Below are 24,922 nucleotides of genomic sequence, written 5' to 3' on the forward strand. Positions count from 1 at the left end.
TGTGACGACGCATAATTGCTGCCTATAGTATATTAGTAAGTTCTATCAATGATAGCTATCGAGCACATCACTTGCCCAGCGATTACAGCCGTGATATGTTCGGACGAGGCGACGCGCTTTTTGGTAAGTGCATCTGGTTGTGATCCATCGCTCAGCACTTGCAAGCTTCCATCGATGAGCAGCGACCAATGCAAGCGTGCTGCTGTTCTCGACAGTGAAGTATATCGGCCTAATCTAGTCCAAAACCAGGAGTCTGGATGAGGCTACAAGATTGCAAAACTAAAGGCCTGTATGCAGATCACGGTTGATGTTGGACGACAGTCCGTGAAAGATGCGGCTGGAAGAAACGCTCTGTCGATGGGGCTCCGATTCGTGCGCCGTTTGGTTCTTAGTACTCTAGTCGCTACATTAGCTAGGCAGAGGCAGGTTGGATACTACCTCCCCTGTGCCGATTCGTAAGACGGATGGCGATATCGAGACACTGAGGAGCTGCAGAGCGCTGTGACCGTCGAGCAGCGCTGTCATCACGATGATCGCGAGTGACGTCACACCTCTCATCAGACCAACTGCGCGTCTTGAAAATTATACTTCAGCATTGGTCATGAAATTCAGTGGCGGCGGATTGATGGCATTATGAGTGGATGAAGGTGTGTTCTTCGCCAGTAGCTTTGTGTCCCTCCCATCTCAGTCCCAACCAACTCAATCGTTCTGCCACCGTGTACCAGCAAGGATATAGACTGGCGATGAAGTCATCATGAACGTATTTCGAGAGTCCCACATGATAGACGTTGCTGTGCGAGCGATGCTTTGATAGAACCGAAAGTCAGAGGTATGCAATGTGTCGAAGGCTCAACCAGACAGGACTGTGCCCGAAGCCAGGAGGGCTTGGCAGGATGCGGGGCTTTCAATGTCAGCCAATAAGATCGCTAGTGCTTCCCAAAGCGCGATGCAAAGAATTGCAACCCCGTCCATCTTTCAGATACGAAGAACAAGGCACTTTTCGGTTCATGTTGATAGTAGAGTCATTCGCACCCCCATAGATGACCGTCACGTCTTTCGGCAGCTAAGTCAAGCCCAGCTTTGACGATGAACGAAGAAGTATCTGTCACACGAATCCTCGCCTCTCTGGTCGTTTCGGGTGTGTGACATGGAGTTGATCGAGATCAACGCGAGTTCCAAGCGCGTCGTGATACTCATAGTCACGTTCCGAGTGAAAGCGAAGCGTAATTGAGCTCGACCAGCGAAGTCCTATCCGAGTATCGTAATCGCATATATACAGCCCGAACGCGACCCGTTTGTCTATCCATGAAAGCGCAGCGCCTGCAATGTTCATCGAGATTGCTGCACGCGTTCGTACATGTGATACATTAGATACACTGGACAATCGATTGGTGGGTTTGTTTGTGTGTCCGCATGCCTGTGTACCTAGGCATATCTCGTCCAGATAAGTATCAGCAATTTGACTATCGACAGGAAAAGGAACGAGTGGCACATGATCAGACCAGCGTAACCGTATATCTGCCCGTTTGATCTGGAACACCGCACACGCTGTCTGGTAGCTTGCCATGTACGAACTGCTTACGGACGAGGTCGCGTACATGGGCGCGGAGGTTGACAAATCGGTCAACGGAAAGCTTGTCGAACATGTAAGGGGATGGCTCGAACTTGACATAGCCCAGGCGACGAAATTGGCATGACTGGCCGAACTCCTCGAGAACCAGGCATTCATAGCTCAGGCCGTCTAGTACAGTGAAATCATGTGATGGCACTCTCGAGACTCTATATGGTATGTTAGCTCAGCAGCAAAAGAGGCGCAGTATCTTACGGTCCGCGACCTTCAATACGCGCGACTGACTTGTCGCACTCTGGATCTCGAGCTCGTCCCAACATCAAGTACACCGTTCTGTTGACAAGCTGATCACCATCGTCATCTGTGCAAATCTCAAAATGCTCTTCCTCGCGCAACGTCGACCCATCGAGATCTATGGAATAACCATAATCAGATCCACCAGTGTATGGGGGGATCATCCGGCGCATGTATCTTCTGTCAAGATGTGTGTAGTCCTCTCTATGTATAGTGCATTGGCAGAGAAACACTTGTAATGCTACCTTGCCAGAAGATACTGGCCCAAATGCAGTCTGAACAGGCGTAGTCGAGGCATGCACGACTTCGGCAGTGGTCAAATCATCATCTTCTCTTTGACCCCAAATCCATCCAGAACAGATCCATGTTTCTGCGCACATGGAGAGCCATGACCAAGATGGCAAATCCGATAATCTCGTATGGTGAGACGCCCAGCAGGGCCCATTTCGTTTCCACATTAAGTCGTGTTCAAGTTGAGGACGCCATATTCCGCATAGATAGTCGCCTTCGGAAAGTCCCAAGAGGCGGCAAAAGATACCAGCCAAACCAGCAATGGCGATTATGCGGTCAGACGTGAACGTCAAAGTCCCACTTGAGTATGCAATCACAAGCTGATATCAGGCGTCGTATAGCACCCGTGCTTTATCTTGCTCCGGTAGATCGTGTCTTAACGACGACTTGAGAATGATGCTATCTGAATCCGGAATAATGTTGAATAGAGTTGGCAAACTTTCTGTAGTACAAAGTTCCATACATTCCCAGTGCACTTCCTCTGCTGCAAAATGAAGTACCCTTGGTGCCAAAAACATCTCTTGAACTGTCCACGCTCGTTTCGAAAGTGGGCTGGATTGGATATCCCGGAACCATCTATCGGTATAGAATACGGATGCGCAGCGCTGTGAGTCTCCTTTCCAGTGGGGCACGATGAAAGACTGACAGGCTATCGGATTACGCCATCGAAAAAGGCCCCCAGCGCCATCACAGGATGCATCTGCAGAGATGTTAAGATAAGAATTGAGATAAATCTCAGTCATCCGAACGGCTTCGTGATTCCAGTCTTCTTCGTCGTCTTGGATGATACAGAGGGCGTCAATCCAGATGTAGTACATCCCGAGCTTCAGCGAAGTGACTATCGCATCTTGGAAAGTCGAGGTTAGATGTTTCCACGGAATCCCCAGTGTGTAATCATCGACCAGGTCAGTCGTCAACCTGGCTTGGAGTGTTTGTCCCCAACAGTGACTTAGGGTTACATATGGAAGGTTTTCGACATTGATGCCAGCAGTGTGCAAGAGTTTGACCATCGGCTGACCATCGCCGTTTGAAAGCTGCAGAAGTCTCGTTGGTCTGGTGTCAATGTTCTGCTGACGCAAGATCGATCCCTTATTACACCATTCATGAGATTCGCAAGAACGTACCCAACTAGCTATCTGCCCAAAGGTCTGGGCCGAGGCTGTTGAGAGACTTGATACCTCATGTGCGTGTAATGCTCTGTGGTCTATGACGAGTGATCAGCGATGATGAGAAGACAAATTGACGATATCTCACCCGCATCATTCTGTATCCACATTGAAAGGATGGTAGCATTATATCCATCCTTCAGCCACTGGGATCGCGCTGCTGCTGCTATGGAATCTGTTCCTGGCCATAGCACATGGAACATGAGTGTTTCACCCTCGTTTGCCAGGAACGTCGCAAGTAACATGATTTGCATCGACTCCATGTCGGATAGATTCTTGGCATCCAACCGGCTTAGAGCAATTTCACAGAGCTTACAACAGCGTGTGGCACATCGTCGGAGCGATGAGATATCGTGCCACCACACATCATTCAGGTTGTCAACTCTTCGAGACGTTAGGACCAGATTCGGATCTTCGTCTTGCTTCTTTTCGCGGCATAAGTTTCGCTCGTGGGCCACGCGCACGACATGGCTGTCAAATAAGTAGCGACAGCGGTTGCAAAGGATACCGTCCCAAGAGATAGTGTTATCACACGATTCCATGGCTCTGCAGCCTCTCCGGAGGAGTGCTCGGGTGACAACAAGAATGCTGTATATATACTGAAGATAGGAGAGATACTGTGAATGCAAGATGGAAGGCCAGCAAGAAGATCATGAGCGGGGTAAGGCGTCCACGTTGTGATAATGCGCTAACCTCAATCGGCTCCTTACGCGCGCATTTACCACGCACATGCAGTTCATCAGGGCCCTGAGCAAAGCTCTAATGCGCGATAAGACGTGCCTATTGTCGGCTTATAGATGATAAAGAAGCCGTTCAAGTGGTGGAGCGTATATTTCTGTTATTACTCCTGTACGCACTTCGGGTCGGAGAATGGAAATCGTACTTGACATGGTCCATATTAATCCTACCAAGTCATGCTTCTATTAACCCGCAAGGCTGATCCGGCCCACTCTACTTCTCATACAATCGTACAACCCTAACCACACTAGTCACCATCAACTCATTCATCCTACAAGATGTCCTCTTCGATGTTGTCGGCAATGACCAAAAAGCTAGAAATTTCCCCGTTTGTTCTCTTCCACTGATCTCTGAACGGCCAATGACCCGACTTTGGCAACGTGACGAGCCTAACTCCGAATTGAAACCAGCCTTGCAGCCCATCAATAGTCTTAGGACTGAAGTAATCATCCTCCTCGCCCCAGAGTACCATGGTGGGAACGCGCTGGGTCCAGGTCTCCTTTGTTATATTCAAGGCAGTAGTGAGGTCCTGACCGTACGTGGGGCCAGGGTAGTTGTTCTTATAGAAGTTGAGCATGCCGTGAATAGGCGAGCGATCGAGATAGTCTGCAATCTTGCGGCGGTAGACGGGATCGCGAATGGTTTTAACAATAGTGGGGATGTTTTTCGGCTGACCGGGGACGTAGCTGTAGTATGGGATTGTGTAGCGGGCGTACTCCTGTGCTTCGGCATCATAGGAAAGTAGAGGTAGGAAGGTGGGCATTATCGGCGCGTTTATGATAATCAGCGCTTTGACTCTGTCAGGGAAAGCCTGTGTGAATCCTTGCACCAAGCCGCCTCCAAAGTCATGGCCGATTAGGTACACGCTTGTGACATTTTCCTGGTTGAGGATAGCGAGCATGTCGGTCGCATAGGCTGTTCCAGTGTAGTCGGATATATCTGGTGGGATATCGCTTGGAGGAAAGCCGCGAAGGGTGGGAGTGATAATGTTGTAGTGGCGGGAAAAGACCGGGATCTGGTAGTCATTCCAGGTTGTTTCCTGGTCGGGAAAGCCGTGTTGAAAGAGAATGTATGGTGCGGACAGACCTCTATGAGCGTACTTTCGGTAGTGGATGGTAACACCAGCGTTATTGATGTATTTCTGCTCCCCAAGGGGTGGCTGATCGGCTGCGGCAGGAGGTTGCGAAGACACTGCGACTCATTGTGATCAGATTTGTCCCGGGGCCAGAGATTCAGCGGACGAACTTACTCGGAACGTTGCAGCTACTATGCTTCTGTCTGTGCAAAGAGGTCAAGTTGATTCAATGTGATGGAGTGGCTTAGTTGATGATGAAGATGAACGGCATGATCGATGGTTCTTATATCGACATTATTCGGCCGCGTTGGCGATGGATTCATCCATCCTGAACTAAGACATTGAACTGAATGAGTCGCACAGGGATGTTGCTTTCGCCCAGAAGTCGGATGATTCATAACAACAATCAGCTGCAGTACTGTCTAGCTTGCAGGCGATAACAGTGTGCTGATCAATTTGGTAATGCACGGTTCGTTGGAACGAATGTTTTAGAAGTACCGAAACCAAAAGAGAAACCAAGCTCTACTGGGACTGTATGTCAGAAGTTTGAATGTATCGACGTGCATCATCCATAATCTTCGAGAAGATAGACCGACTAGATGCGGTGAGTGATTCTTTACACAAGATCAACGCTAGCACGATGATCTTCAACATCTGCCTAAACAAACCAATAGATAGAGGACGGACCATTTCTCCGAGATGACTAAAGTTCACCCGTAAGGGCGGAGATATCTTTGATCGGCCCTTTGGATAACCCGAAACGAACTCGCTAACGCCATTGACTTAGGTAAAGCGGAGGACGGCAATGGACCCTTGTTACGCGCGTAACACACGGTACCACGGCGACCCACATGAGCTACAGCGGAACAAAACCACAGCGATCTAATCACCCCATCCTGAAACGCACATGTCAATAACCATATTGATATCAATCAGGCCTCCTTGTACGTCTAAAGTGTTCGTTAGTATCAAGCAAAGATTGAACGCGCATCAACATCAGAAAGAGCGGCTTCCGCTTCGCACGTATCTACAGCTCACCTGACATTTGATCGTTTGTAATCACGAATCAGAGTTATAATACGCAGGTTATTATCAATCTGACTCCATGTTCGTGCCAAATCGCGTACTATTAAAGCTCACGTCCCACACGCTCTCCTTCTCATATCGCATCATCTCTCACAAGACTACTTACAACTACCATGTCTGTACCAATCACTCCCACTCTTGCCATCCCCCCAGTCAAGCCCCGTGGCTCCTCGGACGTTACAGCTGAAGAACGCAGTTCAGCAATCGATTTCGTCAACCGGAACAATTTCATCATGGAGCAATTCCAAGTCGAAGAGATTCTTTCTCAAGCGGCAGAAGGCGTCGTCCTGAGACACTGGCACGGAACAGTCACTGGCGTCGACGAAATGCGAGCGTTCTTCAACACCACATATCCCTACATCATCCCGGGCGTCAGTCGCCATGCGACCAATCACATTGTCGACCGCGACGAAGAGACAGGTGGTGTGACTGTGCGTTATCATGAACAATGTATAAGATATGCCTGGCCGTCAGTTTTTGAGACGCAGCTCAAAGGAAAAGAAGGATCTTTTATCGAATCAGACGGGGAATTGCCCCAGATCTGGATCTATAACATGCATTATGATCGTCTGGTGATGTCGGAGACGGGATGGAAACTAAGGGAGAGAGTACTTGGTCCGGCTGTTGTAAACCCTCGGATGGATCCTAAGAACGCGCCAAAGCCGTAGCCACAATCGATAGACCCGTTATCCCAAATGATTTGACTCTGTTGCTTCTAGGCACTAGATATCTATCCCATAGCCCATGGCTCTGACATACATGCGTGATTCCAGATTGGTCTGGACAATTCTGTCAGCCAATCAGCTTTGCGGAAGCTTGGCTAGCATGCTATCGGCGTTGTGGATGGCCCCGGCACGAGCCGCACTAGACCAGGTGATATGGTTACGGACGTAACGATATCAACGTTGATGCCGTTCAATGTTGCAGCGGTTGAACTTTAGTGGGCGAACATGCTGGAAATTCGCGCCGATCTGAATCGGAGGCAAGGACTTTGACGCGTGCGCATGTTCCAATACATCAACAAGCCAATCGTCCACCTTCAACCTTCCTCAGCTACAGCGACTCGCTACACTGTACAAAACTCCTCGTGACACGGCGAGCTGATTGCCGCTACCTTGCGCATTGGACATGCCTCCTCAGCCTCCGGGACCACTTCTTCCCAGGTTCAAGAGTTTAAGAAGCTGGATTGTTAGATCTAGCCACTCGGACTCTTTTTAATCTTTTCGCACAAGTACTTGTCTACTTGCGTGGGCTTCTACTGCGACTTTGCACCAACCCTGACCCAACAACAGTAGGTCGCATAAGTATCTTCTTGCTTACCATTCATGGCCGCGGTACGGAGACAATATCGGAATAACATCTGCATGTAGCGTCAGTATAACAACCTTCACCGATGGCTGCCAGAATTGCGACCGTATCCTCGGAGAACCTCCAACCTTGAACTTCGCCACACTAAAGCGCCATATCCGCAGCGATAGCAACATCACCGCAATTCAAGGCACGCAATGACCACAGCTTCGAAATTAGACAATATTTCTATCAATCGTCTACCTACTACCAAGAGAAGTGATCCTACGACTTTGACGCATTCGGCTCTTCGCTTTTAGCAGGAGTAGGCGCAAACTTCGACCGTTCCCTAATCGGCCCACCATACTTGTAAAAAACAAACGGAATAGGCGCAAGCAGACAAGCCACGCCAGCAATGAGCGATCCGCCACCGCCCACACCAAGAGCATCAAACATGTACTGTGTGAAGAGAGGCGCAGCAGCCCCTGCAGCCGAGCGCACAACCGTGTTGGCTGCCAACGCGCTCGCAGCATACATGAGGTACGTGTCTGTGAGATAATTGAGATACGCGACGAAGATGAGCAGGATGGACGTGGAGAGGAAAACACCAGCGAGGGTAGGAACGATCCAGTGCACGCTGTTATATTCGCCAGACCAGGCGAACCAGAACATGGTAACGGGAAACATGACGCCGCCAAGCATAGCCACGGGGAGACGGTCTTCCGGAACGCCCTTGTGGCCCAATTGCGCCTTCTTCTTATCCCTGGCTGTGTTTGCAAAGATGATGGCACCGCCGATGACAGCACCAATGGCAGTCCCAAGGAGCGGCAACTCGCCAACGCCCGAGTTCCAGCCTCTTCGTTGTTGGAAGACGATGGGGTAGATGGTGAAGAGCATGTACAGCAGGGCGTATACGACCGCGAGGTAGACGGCGACGGCGAACGAAATCGGATCGACGAGGATTTTCCAAGGTCGAGTAAGAGAAACACGGAACATGCCTGCAAGGGTCCTGTCTGTAGTCTCTACTGGAGCCTTGACATCTTCATACCCAGAAATCTTCAACGCTCTTATGCGCTTGGCTTTATTGCGCAGCACAATCGTAGGCAATGTCTCAGGAATCGTAAACATCAGCAGCTCGGTGACGCCGCCCAACCAGAGAAGCACGTAGAAGCACCATCGCCAATCCTTCTTCAATTCCAAAAAGCCCGATATAACAGGTCCAAGTGCTGGACCGACAAAGGTCATCATGGAGAAGGCAGCCATCGCATTTCCGCGTTCGAGAGGTCCCCAGATATCTGCCAACACGCCTGGCGCATTGGAGAGAGGAGCACTTGCAAACGTACCCGTCAAGAAGCGGCCTACCAAAAGCCCACCAAAGTTCGGCGTGAAGGCGCAGAGGAAGTTGAAAGCCAGATACAGAGTAAATGTGACGTAGAAGATGTACCTGCGACCGAAGAATTCCGAAAGCGGAGCAAAAACTAGGGGACCGGCACAGTAACCCAGAAGGAATAGAGTGATGACGAGACCGGCAGCCTCGGTGGAGACATGCAGGTCAGTCGAGAGAGACTCCAACGTGCCAGATGGACTGGAGGACGCGAACGTGGCGTTCACAACCAGGATGACCGAGACCACGGTAATGTACCATCTTCGTGCAGTCGACCAGTTCTTGGGGTTCTCGATGTCATTGGGGCCAAACTCAAGAAGGCCTTCGTCATTGAGGTGGATTTCTTCGGAGGCCTCGATGTCGCTCGTCTTGTATGGCTTCGCCGTCGGTCGCGACAAGAAACGTTCAAGCTTCTCCATTGTGGGGACGTTGCCGAGGATGGGGAAAGGGAGTACGAACAGGATCAAGCCGTTTCCGCGACTTGGTCTTGCGTCTCCATACAAGTATTGAAGCTACACCGCTGAGCTAATGATGAAATGGCTTCGGCCGAGCTTGGTTTGTAAGAGCTTGTCGTCCCGAAAAGCAAATCGCGTGCGGAAAGCCGCGAGCGCGACACTAGCACGAACTCACAACGTCATCAAATGTAGGAAGGGGGGTATGACGTAAGGTCTGCGATTGAGCCGGCATGATGCAGAGCTGTAATTTATAAGATATGTACAGCGATATCATGAGCAAATGTACACGAGTAACGATCGAACATAATGTTCGGAATTCGCGGCGCCACGCGACAAGCAATGTGCAGTGTGGAGGATCGGCGTGGTTAATCGATCCCGGGAATAACGGAGCACGACTTCGGCACCCCTTCGATGAGTTGCGGCGCCTCAAATCTTAACCATGCTTGTCCTTTGTCTCCACACACAGCCGAGAGGAATTGCATGGCTTCCATCGACCTTTTCGGCTTACGCACCCTGGTCGGACTCCGTAGCTGGCAGTATAATCGAGATGCTTGCTGAGCACCCCAATGAGCCTACATCGTTTGAGCGATAGCCAAAGATTATGCACGATGAAGCGAACTTCAGCGCTCTGCACCGTTCAGGTACCTCACCGTCCGGAGACGACTCGAGGACAAATCCACTCCTTCGCTGTTATGATTCATGCGCGTTGTGAGCCGCGAACAATGTCAGCATCTTCGCTATAATACCCGTCGTCGTCGGCGCCCGCGTTCCCGGTCAACTCATACTCTCCAGCATCCTCCAACTTCGCAACGGGACTGTCATCAACGTCCTTGAACATGCGATAGAACACTATGCCAGCCATAGCGGCAATAGTTGCTAGGCCAAAGTACAGCCACTGCAAATGCGGATCTTTTGCCAGCGGAGCAATCAAGATACCCAATGCGCTTCCACCGGCGCTCGTGAGCAAGAAGAGACTCATGATGAAGCTCTTCATGTTCTCCGGTGCTTTTGCATATGCTAGCTCCAATCCGGTGATGCTTGCGAGGATCTCACTCAGAGCGATCAAAACATACGCTGGGGCTTGCCAGGCGACGTGAACTTCGTTTGGTTGGAACCTTCCCTCGCTGATCTTTCCCGCGTTGCAATTCGATGGACTAAAGTAACAAGGTGGTGCTGCGTAGATCTTGGATTGGAGAGCGCCAGCATACAACATTGCAAGCGCAGCCATCAGAAAGCCGAGGGAGATGCGCGTAATCGGCATCAACGCAATGTGTAGCCTTGTGCGGACGAATGGGTAGATGAGGCGGTCCATGATCGGAATGAGCACAATGATGGTGACTGGGTCAATATTGGGAAGGATGTCGTTCGGTAGGCCATGCAACTCCATCTGACCAGCCTGTGAAACGAAATTGTTCAGCATTTGCGAGTACGAGAGCCAATAGATCGGGAAGAACAAGAAGACTTTACACGCTACCAACGCAGTCTTCAACTCGTCAATGAACTTATCATCCCACGTCACTTTCGATCTACTTCGGCCGTGACCCTGAGCGGAGGCTTTCGCTTTGTTGAGGTCTCCACCGTTTCTTGCGGCGATATACAAGGCGCGGAAGCAATTAGCAATCACACCGCCCTGTGGTGGTTTGATGATGTACTGCTTCCTTCCCCGGACCAGTATAACATACCCCACGCAGAACATGACCAGTGGTAAGAAATAGGCACTCCAAAAGCCAACGTGTAGCTCAAGCATCGTTGTTGCTATGGCGGATATGGAACCAACGTTGATGCACATGTAAAAGATCATGTATATCCTCTGCACTGTGATCTCTGGATCAACAATAACCCGCTTGCCGCTCGTCAAAGTTTTGACAAAGGGTTTGTTGGATCGTACTTGCTCCGCGATCAGTGGCGATACGTTGCTCTTGATGCCGCCGGTACCAAGACCGATGACCAGCATGGCGACAACGAGTCCGGGGTATGCAGCTCCACCTCTAACGGCCCACGGTAAGCTGGTAACGAAGAGAATGCCGATGCCGACCATGTACACTAAGCTGAACCACTTGATCGTAGCATACTTGCCAAGGTACTGGTCTGCAACAACAGCTCCGAACAAAGGTGTGAGGTAACACCAAAATTGGAAGAAGTTTGTCATCGCCGTCGCACCACTCTGTTTCAGACCGAGAGCGCCAGGTAGACCGTTGGGATCATCGTAGTCATTTGCGATGTAATTCTGGAATGGCCCAGAAAGTCCGTAGTAAGCGAAGCGCTCGCAGAGCTCGACAATCGCTACTAGAAAAGCGCCATGTGGGAGTGTGTCTGCGACACGCGGAAGAAAGAGCATGTCTTCTGCTGTTGGTATGGAACCAATGTGAATGGGAGCTTCGAACGGTACATCTTCTGTGGGGGTAGGGTCGACACCTGCAGCCTCGGTCTGTGCGACAGTCGTGTATGCGCCCAATTCTTCATGGTCCTGTCGCCGAGATGAAAACATCGTAGATTAGATTATTTGTTTGAGATATCAGTGGTGATGGTTGCCGTCGCCTGCTGGCTTATCCTGCTCGCGCCCAGCTGGTACCAGCCTGATGCAGCAATCGAGACCTTTTGCTGCCAGCTTTTGCCCGCGCGTCGCTCACAACATGGTCAACATGTAGGGAGATTGTGTTCTTGCGGACATTGCTAGAGAGGCGGTAGGTTTGAAGTGATAGATGGCATTGGAGATAAAGCCACGCGTTCGGGAAGGTGAGACGGTGCTCGCGTCCGATCTAGGCCTGATTGGTCGCTGAATAGCCCCCACCTTGCACCGCCAGATTTCCCAACCCTCGTTGAAGGGCAGCAACACGCAAGACTTGGACGTGACTTGTGAGTTTGTACGAGCAGCGTGAATAGCCTTCAAATTGCGGCTCTCTATGCCGCATTCTGCGACAGTGGAATGGATTTGGAAAATATGCTTTGTCGACTGGACTGGACATTGAAAACATGTCAACTTATAACTTACGGCACCGGTACATAGGAGGCGATGATTTGCCTTGCAGTAGTATTCAAGATGCGTTCGTGGTGCTTGTGGCGCTAGATACACCACGTGAACACCCGTTCCCATCCACGCGACGCGTCCCAATGTCGCGTCAGCCCACTTGTTCGACACCACGGCACAATGCACAACACCAATGAGCAGCGAGACTTCCACCACCCATACACACCATACGATATCCAAAATGAACTCATGGGTGCTGTCTATACATGCCTGGAAGAAGGCAAAGTCGGTATCTTCGAATCGCCGACAGGAACCGGCAAAACGCTGAGCCTCATCTGCGGCTCGCTGACGTGGCTGCGCGATCACAAAAGACGGACATTTGAGGAAGGATTTACAGTCGATGCGGCAAATAGCGAGGAGCCGTCGTGGATAATCGAACACGCCCAGAAGCAGCGGAAGCAGGAAGCGCTGAGGCGCAAGCAAGATTTGGATGACCGCATTGCGAAGATCAAGGCGAAGGAGAAGCGCGCCAAAGAGCGTTACGAGAGCGGCGAGCCGAAATACAAAAGGCAGAGGATCGCTGTGGCTGAGGATGAAAACGACGGCGATGCACAATTCGCGCTCGACGACTACGAAAGCGATGAAGAGTCGCACAAGCGGGCGAGGGCAGGCGGGTTTGATGAGTCTGGGCTGTCCGCGGAAACCCAAGCATTAATGGCATCACTCGGTTACAGCACTGATGCATCGAAAGACGACGACGGAGAAGCGCCTGACGAGACGAAGATCTTCTTCTGCTCTCGGACGCACTCACAGTTGACGCAGTTCTCCAGCGAGCTAGGTCGCGTCAAGATGCCGCCCGCCATCGCTCCGGACGAAGAGAGAAACGACAGCGAGGTAGACACACTTGTAGAAGACGTAAAGCACCTCACTCTCGGATCAAGGAAGAATCTCTGCATCAACAGCAAAGTCAATAAGCTCGGAAGTGCCACGGCGATCAACGAACGATGCCTCGAACTACAGCAAAACACCAAGACCGAGAGCCGCTGTCCACACATGCCGACTAAGGAGAGCGAGCCGTTGGTCAATGAGTTCCGGGACCATGCGCTTGCGAAGATTAGAGATATCGAGGACTTGGGCGTCCTAGGGAAGAAGCTGGGTGTGTGTCCCTATTATGCTTCGAGACCAGCGACCAAGTACTGCGAGGTGAGTCGACTATCCCGGTTCTACGATAGACTCGTGGACTGACAACAACAGATTGTAACACTACCGTATCCCCTCCTCCTCCAGCGCACTGCTCGCGAAGCCCTCGGTCTCTCCCTCAAAAATCACATCGTCATCATCGATGAAGCACACAACCTGATGGACGCCATCGCTGGCATCTACTCCGTATCCGTGACACTAGAACAGGTGCAACAAGCGCGCGCCCAACTGACAGCCTACCTCCACAAGTTCCGGAACAAGCTCAAGGGAAAGAATCGCGTCTATGTTGCTCAGACAGTCCGCATACTGGACTCCATCATTGCGTACTTGCAGTCAATCGATGGAAACGCGAAGGCGGTGGACGGCCTGGTAGACATGGCTGCGATCATGTCAGGGAAGGGTGTCGATCAAATCAATATCTACAAGCTCAATACATATCTCCAGGAAAGCAGGCTCGCACGCAAAGTCGACGGCTATACCGTCTTCGCTGAGCAAGCCGAGAACGCGAGCGTGCAGACGTCGACAACCAAGTCAATCAAGAGTGGACCCAGAAACACTGTACCAGTCCTGATGCACGTACAGTCCTTCCTCCTCTCTTTGATGAACCCATCCAGCGAAGGCCGCTTCTTCTACTCCAAGGAAGAAGCTTCAGGAACAACGCTCCGATACATGCTCCTCGACCCAACATACCACTTCAAAGACATTGTCGAAGAAGCGAGAGCAATCGTACTAGCCGGCGGCACCATGTCTCCCATGAGCGACTACGAGCAACACCTTCTCTCCTACCTCGCTCCCTCCAAGATCACAACGCTATCCTGCGGGCACGTCATACCGCCATCGAACCTCCTCGCCTTACCCATTATCCGCGGCACAAGCGGTGCAGACTTTGACTTTACCTTTGAGAATCGCAACAAAGAAGCCACGATGCTGGACCTCGGAAATGCCATTTTAACATTCGCACAGCACATTCCCGACGGCGTCGTCGTCTTCTTCCCCAGCTACACTTTCCTCGACGCATGCGTCGCAGCATGGAAGCGCATCAAGCCATGGTCATCACCGTCCTCAACATCACGTACCTTCTGGGACGCATTCACCGCAACAAAACCCACTTTCCTCGAGCAACGCAGCAACAGCAACAGCCAACAGCAACCTTGTTCCACCCAGCAACAGCCGCCACCACAGTCCACCAAAGAAGCAGCCGTAGCCTCCGTCCTTACAGCATACAGCACCGCCATCGCCTCTCCTTCGAACCACCGCCGTGGCGCCCTCCTCTTCGCCGTCATCGGCGGCACACTCTCCGAAGGCATAAACTTCAGCGACGCACTCGGCCGGGGCGTCGTCGTCGTCGGCCTTCCCTTTCCCAATCCCCATTCTGCAGAGTGGAAGAGCAAAATGCAGTATATACAGGCCAAAAGTGGTGGTGGCAAGGCGGCTGCGCGCGAGTTTTACGAGAATGCTTGTATGAGGGCGGTGAATCAGTGTGTGGGGAGGGCGATTAGACATAAAGGGGATTATGCGAGTATATTGATGTTGGATAGGCGGTATGGGAGTAAGCGGATTCAGGATAAGCTGCCCAAGTGGATAAGGGGGAGTTTGACTGGGGGGTTGAGCGTTGGGGATGTTGGGGCGAGGTTGGATGGCTTCTTTGCGACTAAGAAGTAGAGAGAGAAAGAGTAACACTTATCAAAAGAAACCTTTGTGAGCTACTGAAGCTCATCCAAGTTCATTCAATTGTGGGTGTCAAGCATTTACGCACACCACCGGCTTGCATCGTTCACACGCCTCACGTATCCTCGCTCACACTTCGACTCTGCTCCCTCGCCACGAAGGCGTTGGGATCAACGGGATAGGCCTTCAAGTCCACTTTGTGCGTATCTGCCCACGCCCGCACCCTGGCCTTATTGATGACAGCATCGGCACCGCCCTTCTTCTTCTGCTCCAGCACATCCATCGTCTGCAGCGTTGCGATGATATCCTCGGGTACAATGTACGTCTTCTCGCGCAAATCCTGTACCGTGACAGTCTTCTTCGACGGGCAAGTAAGGATCGTGCGCGCAAGGGTCTGCGACCAGTAATGGATGTACGCAATGCGACCGAGGTCCGACAGCGCTGGGGCAAGGAATATTAGCATGATATTTCAACGTGGCACGGATAGATGTACATACGTTTCTCAGGTCCGCCCAGCCTGTCCTCCCGCCTACTCATCTCATAGCTCGCTCCCATTAATATCTGTCCGAGCCCCTGCTTCTGCCACGGCGGAAATACCAATATGCACGCTAGATTATTGTTATCCCAGCTCATCTTCTCCTTGCTGAAGAAGCCGACGACCTGCCCTTGGCCGCCAACTCGACTCGCCTCTGCATCGTCGCCGAAACTGGTATTCGGAATCTCCGGTGTGGGGTTATGTGCGACGAGGAGGTAGTATAGAAAAGTTGTGACATCGTAGAAGACGGATTTGGTATCGAGGAAAAGCTTGGCGAAGAGCGAGAGGTTCTGCGCGTAGAGCTTGTGCTTTTCGCCGTCAATCTCGTAGAGCGAGTAGTTGTCTTTTGTGTAGACGTTGACGCCGGGCGGGGGTGTGTTGCGGAGGGGACATGCTTTCTATTGCTCGGCAGGTCAGCTGTCCGCCACGCCCAGTCAGCGCAGAGGGAGATAGGAATAGGGAAAAAAGCGTACCAAGTGTCCAATGAAGCCCAACAGCTCCTTGCTATACTTGAAGCACCATTGGCATACATACAGCCGCTCGACGCGTCGCCCCACGAGCTCTTCCGGGTAGAAGGACGGGTACCAGGGCTGGATGAGCAGCGAGCCGAAGACGACTTCGAGCACGTTGGGCCCGGAGAGAGGCTTCTGCGAGGGCTTCAAGGCGGGCGTCGAGGGCGTCGAGGTCATGGAGGCTACATCGGGGGCCATTGGGTTGGTGACGACGACGCGCGCAGAGGGGCGCAGAGCTTGTGGGGTTGCGAGCGGAGAGCCTGGACGGAGCTTCTCGCATGGGGATTAGCGCGACGCGAGGACACGTGCGTGGACCGAGGTCTGGGACGAGTGGGTTTGGATGACTGGGTAGCCTCGAAAGACAAGAGTACATGCCCCCCGCAAAGCGAGCATCGTAGTCGGTCCACGGCTACAGTTACCGGCACACATGTCCAGTCTTGGGATTAGTCAACCCAAGAAGGAGGGTGTGTCTCTAGGATTGCTAGAGGCCTGCTTTGTGGTGCAACGGTCATTGGTTCGAGATTACTGAACACCTTGTCGTACGGTCGGATATGCTCCCCATTCATCAGAGCTTGCGAGCATATAATACTAATCTACGCCCTGCCTCTCAGCTGATGCCTGAGCTAACCGGGTCCGCGGGACGCGCCAAGGTTTCAATACGTCGACCTTGTCAGCAAACGTAGACACGACGACCAACAAAGAGTTAGGATTCGATCGTTTGCAGGTATCACCCACAGGATACTGGATAAAATGACACGTCCAGGATCATTACAGGGTAACTTGGCGAGTGGAGAATGACCATAAATACAACGCGCATTCTCTCCCAGGAGTTTCTTTATCCATTCTCATCACACAACCCAAACGAGACAGCTTCCTACCCGGCAACATGAGTACCACGATAAATCCCGATTACCTCGTGATTGGCGCTGGAGCCATGGGCATGGCCTTTGTCGACACCCTGATCACAGACACCAACGCCACAGTAGCGATAGTGGACCGCTACGCTCGACCGGGAGGCCACTGGACGATTGTGTACCCTCACGTTACCCTCCACCAGCCATCAGCCTTCTACGGCGTCAACTCTCAGGAATTTCCGGGCGAGAAGAACATTGACAAGATTGGCTGGAACAAGGGCATGTCCGAGCTGGCAACAGGAGACGGAGTCTGTTCCTATTTCAGCAGAGTCATGCAGCAGACGTTTCTTCCAACTGGACGGGTCGAGTATTATCCTTTGCATGAGTACGTATGATCCCTGTTCGAGATGCATGTAAGACGGATGCTGACTTGGTACACCGATCTTTAGGTACGTGAGCGAGGGCAGATTCCAATCTGTCATCACGAACAAGGCCGTTCAGGTCGGCCCAGAGACGCGTATTGTGGATGCCACATTCATGAAAGTCGAGGTGCCAGCCATGAGGCCACCGCCCTACGAGGTAGCAGAAGACGTGCATGTGATTGCACCAAACGGGTTGGTATCTCTTTCCCGACCGTACGGCCGCTACACCGTAGTGGGGGCCGGAAAGACGGGCATCGACGCCTGTCTCTGGCTACTTTCAAAAGGAATCGATGCCAAAGACATCTCCTGGATCATGCCCCGTGACTCCTGGTGCATAAACCGTAGTACTCTCCAACCCTCATGGTCCCCCGCAAACGATTCCCAGATTTTCGAGGCAGAAGGCGAAGCCATTGTGAATGCCACCTCGCTAGAAGATTTGTTCTACCGGCTCGAGGCCAGCGGGAAGATGATGCGGATTGACAAGAACGTCTGGCCCACCATGTACAAGTGTGCAACCCTTTCCGTCCCTGAACTCGAGCAGATTCAAAGAATCGGAAACATTGTACGTCAAGGACGCGTCGTCCGCCTTACCGCAAACGAGGTCACGCTCGAAGGAGGCAAGTACACACCCGTGCCGGATACACTGTACATCGACTGCAGCGCCAGCGGCCTAGCAAGACTCAAGCCCGTACCCGTCTTCAACGGCAGACACATCACGCTGCAAGCAGTCCGCTTCTGCCAACAAGTCTTCAGCGCCGCCTTCATCGGCCACGTCGAAGCCACGTATGACAACGACGAGGTCAAGAACACGCTCTGCACTGTCGTGCCCCACCCAGACGAAACGCAAGACTTCCTCGGCATGACTCTTGAGACGTATCTCAATGCAGCGAAATGGCATGCAGAGCCCAAAACGCGCGCTTGGCTCGCGCACGCCCGTTTGGACCTGGTGAATGCACAAAAGTCGCCGGATCCGGATGAGGCTGCAAAGGCTGCGGCGAAGAAACCGGCGTATATACAGGCCGTTTGTCAAAACCTCGGACGTCTTCTTGATGTTGAAGCGACGAGGACGAAGAGCAAGATTTAGGGACGAGTATGATTGTATGTGGTTGGTAGGTTGTCAGGCAAAGCGATGATGATTTGACGTCGACGGTGAAACAGCAAAAGCAGAACAAAATAATTGACTCAGGGTGCGACTGGTATGAGAATTACCAGCCTTCAAAAACAAGGAATGGCAATGGTTGTGGCACATGTCTCCATCTGTTTTACTCACACTCTGTTCTTCCTGATCTCTACGATCTTTCTTCTCTCTAGGCAACATGCTTCATCCAGGCCGACTCTGCAGTCTTTCGATACACAACATACCATTCAATCCTCCAAGAGCAACTGTCCTCCCCCTACTTCGCCGTATGGTGTACCGTCCGGTCTGACTCGACCACCTTTGTGATACTGGAAGTATCCTTCAGCCACCCAATAGTAGTGGTCTTGACGATGGTCATCCCATTCCCATTGTACCAGCTGTTCAGAATGTCCCTGTGCGGTTGTAAGCTCTGGCGCGGCCAGATCATGTTCCTTCATGTCCTCCTCGAGTCTCGCAAGAGCACTGTCCAAAGCATTAGTCCCTTCCGAAGCAATGCCTTCCAGCAAAGATGTGATCCTCGTTTTGATTCTTAAATGATATCCGTATTTTTCATCCCGGGGTAGGCCGCTCGATAATATTTTGCCTTGGTGAGGCCGTCTACGATTTTGCTGCATCGAGCATCATGCGTGGTAAAGCCATGTCACAGGGCGCTGCAAAGCCACATGTCCTGATTGGACATATTTGTAGCCTGGTCCTCCGTTCTCTCGATCAGAGTTGCGTATGTCTATGATCTAGGGGTCATGTCGCACGGAGGCAAGATGAAGCAGGCGTTTTTCAACAAGCATCACCACGATGCGTAAACTAGAAGGATGCGTACTCGAAAGGTATTCATACTGGATACACGATGTTTTCTTGATTAGCTTCAAGTCATGTAGTGACCATCAGTTGTATTGAGGCTGAAGGTGTAAACGTCCGAAAATGTTACATCGGTCATCACACTAATACCGAATGGAACACGGAAGCTGCTGTCGTACTTGTGTCATCGAATCAAGCCCTACCACTTTCCTTCTCCAGCCAAGAGTCGGTGCTGCAGTCATCTTGCTACTCCCCTATTCATAACATGAAACTGTGCAGCATTTTGACACAGCGCAATGCCGTCATGTAATCAGCCAGTGCGTACGCGAGCCTCGTGACCACGTACTCGAGCTTCCCGTGCCTATTCATCACATCTGCTGGGAACATCTCTCAGACGCGTCGTGTGGTCGACTAGCCTGCGCATGTCTCAGTCCGATCCGTTCGGCCCTTATTCTTTCGATCCGGACAAATCTAGCCGCATGCTAGTCGCAAATAGTGGGTGATACTTTTGTACGATCGACCTTGTTTTGATTTGACATAGTCTTTAGTCATAATAGCAATCATACAGGTCAGTTGCTGAGCTCCTGGCATCCCGTAGGCCTCAGCAGCGCGGCATTATTCCACCATGTTCTTGCAAACTCTCTCAACTTTCTCGTCCAGAACCGCAACGGCCGTTTTCCCTCGCGGAATGATCATGCAGATCTCACTCGCCGTCAAAGAGCATTTCGTTGTACGATCGAGATGATGAAGGATTCATTGGAACATAAGAGCGATGGAATGATCCGAGCTGTTGTCTCTACGTCGAGTCGTCTTGTACGAAATGAATAAGTCATTCAAGCGACGATGGGTCACTTATATCCCTTCGGCGTTTTTAGGCTGTTTTGGAGACGGGAACTGGGACAGTCATTGAAATGCATTTTCCGAGATCATCGCACTTAGATGCGGTTATGACACAGTTGTCAACGAAAGCCTCAGGATTACTATAACATAGTATTGCTTGAATCGTTCTGGCGCTCTTTGGTGCATTTTAATCCCCAGACTTTCGAACAGCGTCGACGTCATAGGATACTTCGCTCAGGATGTTCCTCCAGTTGTCCCTGTGCCAAGCAAGTGAGAAGATGCCTCAAAGTCTTCTTAGCACCTACCACAACTATCCGGCGCCATATCTCTGTTATGGAAACAAAACCTGACAGGAGGTGTAAATGGGATCTCAACCTTGACGACATTGTTCACTTCATTTCACTAGACCAAGCGTTTGCTGTGAATCAGAAGAAGCCAGCTTTCACAAGCGGGATGTAGATGGACCCAACTGCGTACAGACTGCTGACTATACGACCATTGAGGAATGGCGGCCAGCGCGAACATTTGATGGGAGAAAAGTGTCGACTAGGAACTCTCCTATCCCTTGCCTCATTTTGGAGGGCCTTCGGTCAGAATCCAGTTTGGACATCAGCCATATCTCGCAAGCTTTTTTTTTTCCTTCTGGGAAGCAACCAAGTCGATTCGGGTCAGCTGGGTTTCTTGCTTCTCTGAAGATTGCATTTCGCCGCTACTGAGATGGGAAATCATGGAAAGCGAAGCCATCTCGTCACGATGCTATTTGCTCTACTAGAAAGCATGAGCCTTAAGAAGTGGGATGAGATAATGCGGATCGTGCAAGGGGTGCTATGGGCAGAGGACGATTTCGTGGGGAGTGACCGCCTAATCTGCGATCAAGTCATGCGGGCTATGAATCACAGTTCTATGGCATATAGTTTATCAGAAGCTGGGCCTGCTCTTATTGAGTAACACTAGTATGATACTGCACATCAGCGTTGCCGTACTCCTCTAATCATATCATGCAATAGCCATGTTCTTGATCGTCGTCTCGAATTTCTCCGGTTCCCTACCAAGCAAACGACGCAAATGATCAGTGACCACAGCCCCTTCTCCACGCCTCAGAGCATCGTACGCAGTGGCCCAATGCTTCTTCATATCTCCAGCCAGGTATTTCGAAGCCCCATCAACAGAATTCTGAGACGCCCATTCATCAATGGAGCATTGCTGAATCTTGACGTCTTTTCCAAGAACCCGGCTGATCGACTTTACGCTTTCCGCTATTGAGAGTTCCTGCGGGCCAGACAACAGGAGTGTTTTGTTGATATGCGAGAAAGTTGCAGGACTTTTGATATAATCGGCGAGCAAGTGTGCAGTACCTTCGCCAAGCTCCTCGCGCTTAACCCATGATATCCCAGGGCCTTCTCCGTCGTGCGGGATCTTCAACTCTTTAGGAGGGTTCTTCAAATCGAGGAAAGCAAGGTACAAGCCGTACGATTCAGTGTATAAGCCCTGACGCACTATGGTGTATGTGAAAGACGGACGTTCCGCAGCAAGCTGGGCGAGATACCTCTCAGTATCGAGATGGGCTTGCATGACAAAGGCAAGAGAGTCGGAAGTGTTGCCGGCGAAACCAAGGGAGGAGTAGAAGATGTGTTCTACGCCAGAACGAATGGCTGCATCAATGGCATACTTTTGAACCTATGAGACACACTTAGCAAGGCACTTTATTTTCTTCATAACTATCATTACTTACCTTGGTGCGGTACTCATGTTCGATACTCGCGTAAGAGATAAGATTGAGGTAACGCGCTCCATCGAAAGCATGGTCAAGAGACTCCAGCTTGTCGTAGTCCCCGTATCTGCTGATTGCTCCTGCTTTTGTATACGTCTCGGGAATCTTGGTTGGGCTTCTTGCCACGAGGATAACATTCTTCGCGTCTACAATATCGAGAAGGTGCCGGTACGTGCTGCCGCCAATGCCGCCCGAGGCAGGAAAGATGGCGATTGAGTCGCTGTGCATAGTGCTAGTTGGCGAGTGTGATCGTGTGAAGGGGGTGGATGTCGAGTGTAGGGCGTAGATGGAGCAAGCCAAGTTGTACCTTCTTATACGCAGCTCGGCGTTCTACTTTTACATCTTTCTCTGCATATTGCCTATGAATTTCTGAGCAGAGCCGAACGAGATTATCAATCAATTCTGTCACGAGGAAAGATCTTTTGTTGAAAAGCGCATTTGTCATCTGAGGCTACAGGCCGAAATCTCAAACAGGATCCAAGCAGCACTACAGACATCTAAGATTTTGAACGTATCAGGCACAATCTACATGGTATTAGTGCTATCTGCGGGGCTCAACATGCCCAGAAACACTGCTAACTTGGAGCGTGTTTCAGAAAAAGATTTCGGCAAGCTGATTAAGCACCCGCACCTATATCTTGAGGCTATGGTGTAATGAGCCTGCTTTCATAGTACGCCAAGAATCAATGTGTACATGTCTGTGCACGACATCCGAAGCTTCGATCTCATTCTATTCCGAACAGTGCAACAAGGTTCGATTGCATAAGCGAACAACGGATACAAGAAGACTCAGGGATCGTCGCGTTGACAGCTAGCTGGCTAGCTTTGATGACGTAGTCGCCGTAGCCCAATCGTCGCTTAGAACCAGCACCTTCGGACCCACCGTACACGCTAGCAGTACAGGATTTACTATGAGTTAACAGCTTTTCGGCGCACGGTTCTAATATCATAATTTATAATTGCACGTTCCTCTTAGGCGAGCATGGCCGCTTATCTAGCATCTCTATTCCTTCTTTCCATAGGTGCTTGTTTTGAGAACGACTTTTCGATGCGATTTAGGCTTAGAGACGATGCGTTAGCAGAAGATTCTTCTTATTATACCGCAGACTCGCCTAGCCAGAAGATAGATTCGTGTCGAGTTACAAGGAGAAAACCACTTGGAATTTGCACGCGCAGGGTATCCAGCCTAAAGGATTTGCAAGGTCAAGTGAAGTTAAGAAAAGGCAAAGAACTAGTATACCTTGCCTTACTACCCTTCAAGTATACGTTCTAGTCTATCCTATCTATTTGCTTTCTCTAAATGCTGTCTAAACTGTGATATTTTCCAATCATAGACCTACAGGGAAAGCATATAGTCATCTCAAAATAGAAGAAGATATTATTGCTGCCGCCTGTAGAGACACACAGTCGTTAAGATTATATAATTAATACCAGACGAGTTGCTAGGGCCGTTTTAGCACTGACAACTTAGCGGGGCTGCAACGGATTGTTGCGATGGTGGTTTCCTTCATATATCCAGGATGCTTCGAAGACCGTGATTACGATGATGCAGTAGGCGCGAGTAGCCCATCGTCTGCAAGCCATGGCAGTACTGTGGACATCTGTATGTTTGGAAGTTTACAAACCATGCGTATCTATATCGCTGAGAGTAAGCAACCTTGTGGTATATTCTTGTCTTGAACTAACAAGCGCGCTCGTACATGGACGTTTCTGTGAAACGGCAACTGCAATGTCGTTCAAGGTTGAACATAGTCACGTAATGGTGCAAAGCCGCTTCATGTGCAACGAAGGTGCGTACAGCTGCCAAGTTCGCGTGAGTCTGTAAAAGCCCATAGCATTAGCGTTGAGTATCGAAAAGGCGGTCGAAAGCCAGGGTCCGCCAACGAAGTGGGAATTTGCCTGACTAGATCCACTCCTTCAGACGACAGATTCGTCGTAGCGGATACAAGAGCGCACTCTAGTCTTGTCTTCACTCTCGAGATGTGTCAATGCAATGCTCAGACCTTCGCTTTCGAATCATTATCTAATAAGATTGATTGTACAGAGCATGCGAAATCCAATCATCAGCCGTCTACTTACAGCGATCAGGCTATCAGGTTGCTCCGTAAACACTCTGGTGTTTGCGTAAGCATAGACATCCTCACTCTAAAACTACCAATTACCATATACAGTAATTGATGTGAAACATCCATCCTTCAACGCGCCACTGATACGAAATCCCATTTGTTATTCCATGGACATGACGTTTGATGTCTTCTTGCGGAATAGAGATGAACGGCATACAGCACACGATATAGTACCTTGAATCAAGATGATCCACAGAGTCTAGGTAACTCATTCCAGGGCAAAAGATCGTCACCAGTAAACTAGTCGCCCATTGGTTCACATTGGCAATACCAAGTCCCACAGGACGAACCGAAGTGCTCCCTGCTTGCTGCCCAAAAGTGACACCAGTCCTTTTCCCAAATTCTGTACTCGCAAGCTGCAATACCTTGACAGCCGTTCCTCCACGGTATGCTGATTTCGTCAATCAGGGATGGTATCACTGAGTTGGCTCTGACTGCGAAAATACTTTCGTCCCCGTAGCGATCATCTCAGGGGTGTGTAAGGAGGATACGTAGGCACGTGCACAAACATCACTGGCAGACACACCTTACAAGTCGAATTGGAAGATTGGTAGGATCTTGGCTCATTGATCACTGATTGGGAATGATACTGCGCTGCATGAGGATCTTGTGCCATGCATGGTTTGTCGTGCAGTGTCGACAGGAGGATCGCTTGGTCCAAGAGCAAAGACAACCAAACACGCTCAGTCCTGGAGATATTGCCAAGATAGAGCGATGCGAAGACTTGCCATTAGCGAATAGGCAGGC

The 24,922-nt window shown here is 50.8% G+C and overlaps 12 protein-coding genes across 12 annotated transcripts; 4 read left to right on the top strand and 8 right to left on the bottom strand.

Annotated features, from left to right (window-relative positions):
• Window positions 1-1,496: 1,496 nt before the first annotated feature.
• Window positions 1,497-2,037, bottom strand: GT037_010044 (uncharacterized protein; the record flags this gene model as incomplete). The annotated part of the gene is made up of 2 exons (XM_038935091.1): window positions 1,497-1,779; window positions 1,826-2,037. The coding sequence occupies 2 exons, from the start codon at window positions 2,035-2,037 to the stop codon at window positions 1,497-1,499; spliced, it is 495 nt and encodes a 164-aa protein (XP_038782182.1).
• Window positions 2,038-2,481: 444 nt separating this feature from the next.
• On the bottom strand, window positions 2,482-2,973 carry GT037_010045 (uncharacterized protein; the record flags this gene model as incomplete). The annotated part of the gene is made up of 1 exon (XM_038935092.1): window positions 2,482-2,973. One exon carries the CDS (start codon window positions 2,971-2,973, stop codon window positions 2,482-2,484), a length of 492 nt encoding a protein of 163 aa, XP_038782183.1.
• Window positions 2,974-4,330: 1,357 nt separating this feature from the next.
• On the bottom strand, window positions 4,331-6,179 carry GT037_010046 (uncharacterized protein; the record flags this gene model as incomplete). Its single annotated transcript, XM_038935093.1, has 3 exons — window positions 4,331-5,256; window positions 6,025-6,084; window positions 6,173-6,179. The coding sequence occupies 3 exons, from the start codon at window positions 6,177-6,179 to the stop codon at window positions 4,331-4,333; spliced, it is 993 nt and encodes a 330-aa protein (XP_038782184.1).
• Window positions 6,180-6,333: 154 nt separating this feature from the next.
• GT037_010047 (uncharacterized protein) lies at window positions 6,334-6,888 on the top strand (the record flags this gene model as incomplete). Its single annotated transcript, XM_038935094.1, has 1 exon — window positions 6,334-6,888. The coding sequence occupies one exon, from the start codon at window positions 6,334-6,336 to the stop codon at window positions 6,886-6,888; it is 555 nt and encodes a 184-aa protein (XP_038782185.1).
• Window positions 6,889-7,792: 904 nt separating this feature from the next.
• Window positions 7,793-9,310, bottom strand: GT037_010048 (mfs transporter; the record flags this gene model as incomplete). The annotated part of the gene is made up of 1 exon (XM_038935095.1): window positions 7,793-9,310. The coding sequence occupies one exon, from the start codon at window positions 9,308-9,310 to the stop codon at window positions 7,793-7,795; it is 1,518 nt and encodes a 505-aa protein (XP_038782186.1).
• Window positions 9,311-10,043: 733 nt separating this feature from the next.
• On the bottom strand, window positions 10,044-11,834 carry GT037_010049 (peptide transporter-like protein ptr2; the record flags this gene model as incomplete). The annotated part of the gene is made up of 1 exon (XM_038935096.1): window positions 10,044-11,834. One exon carries the CDS (start codon window positions 11,832-11,834, stop codon window positions 10,044-10,046), a length of 1,791 nt encoding a protein of 596 aa, XP_038782187.1.
• Window positions 11,835-12,494: 660 nt separating this feature from the next.
• On the top strand, window positions 12,495-15,176 carry GT037_010050 (dna repair helicase; the record flags this gene model as incomplete). Its single annotated transcript, XM_038935097.1, has 2 exons — window positions 12,495-13,517; window positions 13,569-15,176. 2 exons carry the CDS (start codon window positions 12,495-12,497, stop codon window positions 15,174-15,176), a joined length of 2,631 nt encoding a protein of 876 aa, XP_038782188.1.
• Window positions 15,177-15,297: 121 nt separating this feature from the next.
• GT037_010051 (uncharacterized protein) lies at window positions 15,298-16,427 on the bottom strand (the record flags this gene model as incomplete). The annotated part of the gene is made up of 3 exons (XM_038935098.1): window positions 15,298-15,623; window positions 15,680-16,115; window positions 16,191-16,427. The coding sequence occupies 3 exons, from the start codon at window positions 16,425-16,427 to the stop codon at window positions 15,298-15,300; spliced, it is 999 nt and encodes a 332-aa protein (XP_038782189.1).
• A 688-nt stretch (window positions 16,428-17,115) lies between these two features.
• Window positions 17,116-18,589, top strand: GT037_010052 (uncharacterized protein; the record flags this gene model as incomplete). The annotated part of the gene is made up of 2 exons (XM_038935099.1): window positions 17,116-17,468; window positions 17,533-18,589. The coding sequence occupies 2 exons, from the start codon at window positions 17,116-17,118 to the stop codon at window positions 18,587-18,589; spliced, it is 1,410 nt and encodes a 469-aa protein (XP_038782190.1).
• A 281-nt stretch (window positions 18,590-18,870) lies between these two features.
• Window positions 18,871-19,257, bottom strand: GT037_010053 (uncharacterized protein; the record flags this gene model as incomplete). Its single annotated transcript, XM_038935100.1, has 1 exon — window positions 18,871-19,257. One exon carries the CDS (start codon window positions 19,255-19,257, stop codon window positions 18,871-18,873), a length of 387 nt encoding a protein of 128 aa, XP_038782191.1.
• A 660-nt stretch (window positions 19,258-19,917) lies between these two features.
• On the top strand, window positions 19,918-20,266 carry GT037_010054 (uncharacterized protein; the record flags this gene model as incomplete). Its single annotated transcript, XM_038935101.1, has 2 exons — window positions 19,918-19,933; window positions 19,980-20,266. The coding sequence occupies 2 exons, from the start codon at window positions 19,918-19,920 to the stop codon at window positions 20,264-20,266; spliced, it is 303 nt and encodes a 100-aa protein (XP_038782192.1).
• Window positions 20,267-21,274: 1,008 nt separating this feature from the next.
• On the bottom strand, window positions 21,275-22,277 carry GT037_010055 (uncharacterized protein; the record flags this gene model as incomplete). Its single annotated transcript, XM_038935102.1, has 2 exons — window positions 21,275-21,955; window positions 22,011-22,277. 2 exons carry the CDS (start codon window positions 22,275-22,277, stop codon window positions 21,275-21,277), a joined length of 948 nt encoding a protein of 315 aa, XP_038782193.1.
• Between the last annotated feature and the right edge of the window lie 2,645 nt (window positions 22,278-24,922).

This window comes from Alternaria burnsii (genome assembly GCF_013036055.1).
Source record: "Alternaria burnsii strain CBS107.38 chromosome Unknown 121, whole genome shotgun sequence".
Classification (NCBI taxonomy): Eukaryota; Fungi; Ascomycota; class Dothideomycetes; order Pleosporales; family Pleosporaceae; genus Alternaria; species Alternaria burnsii.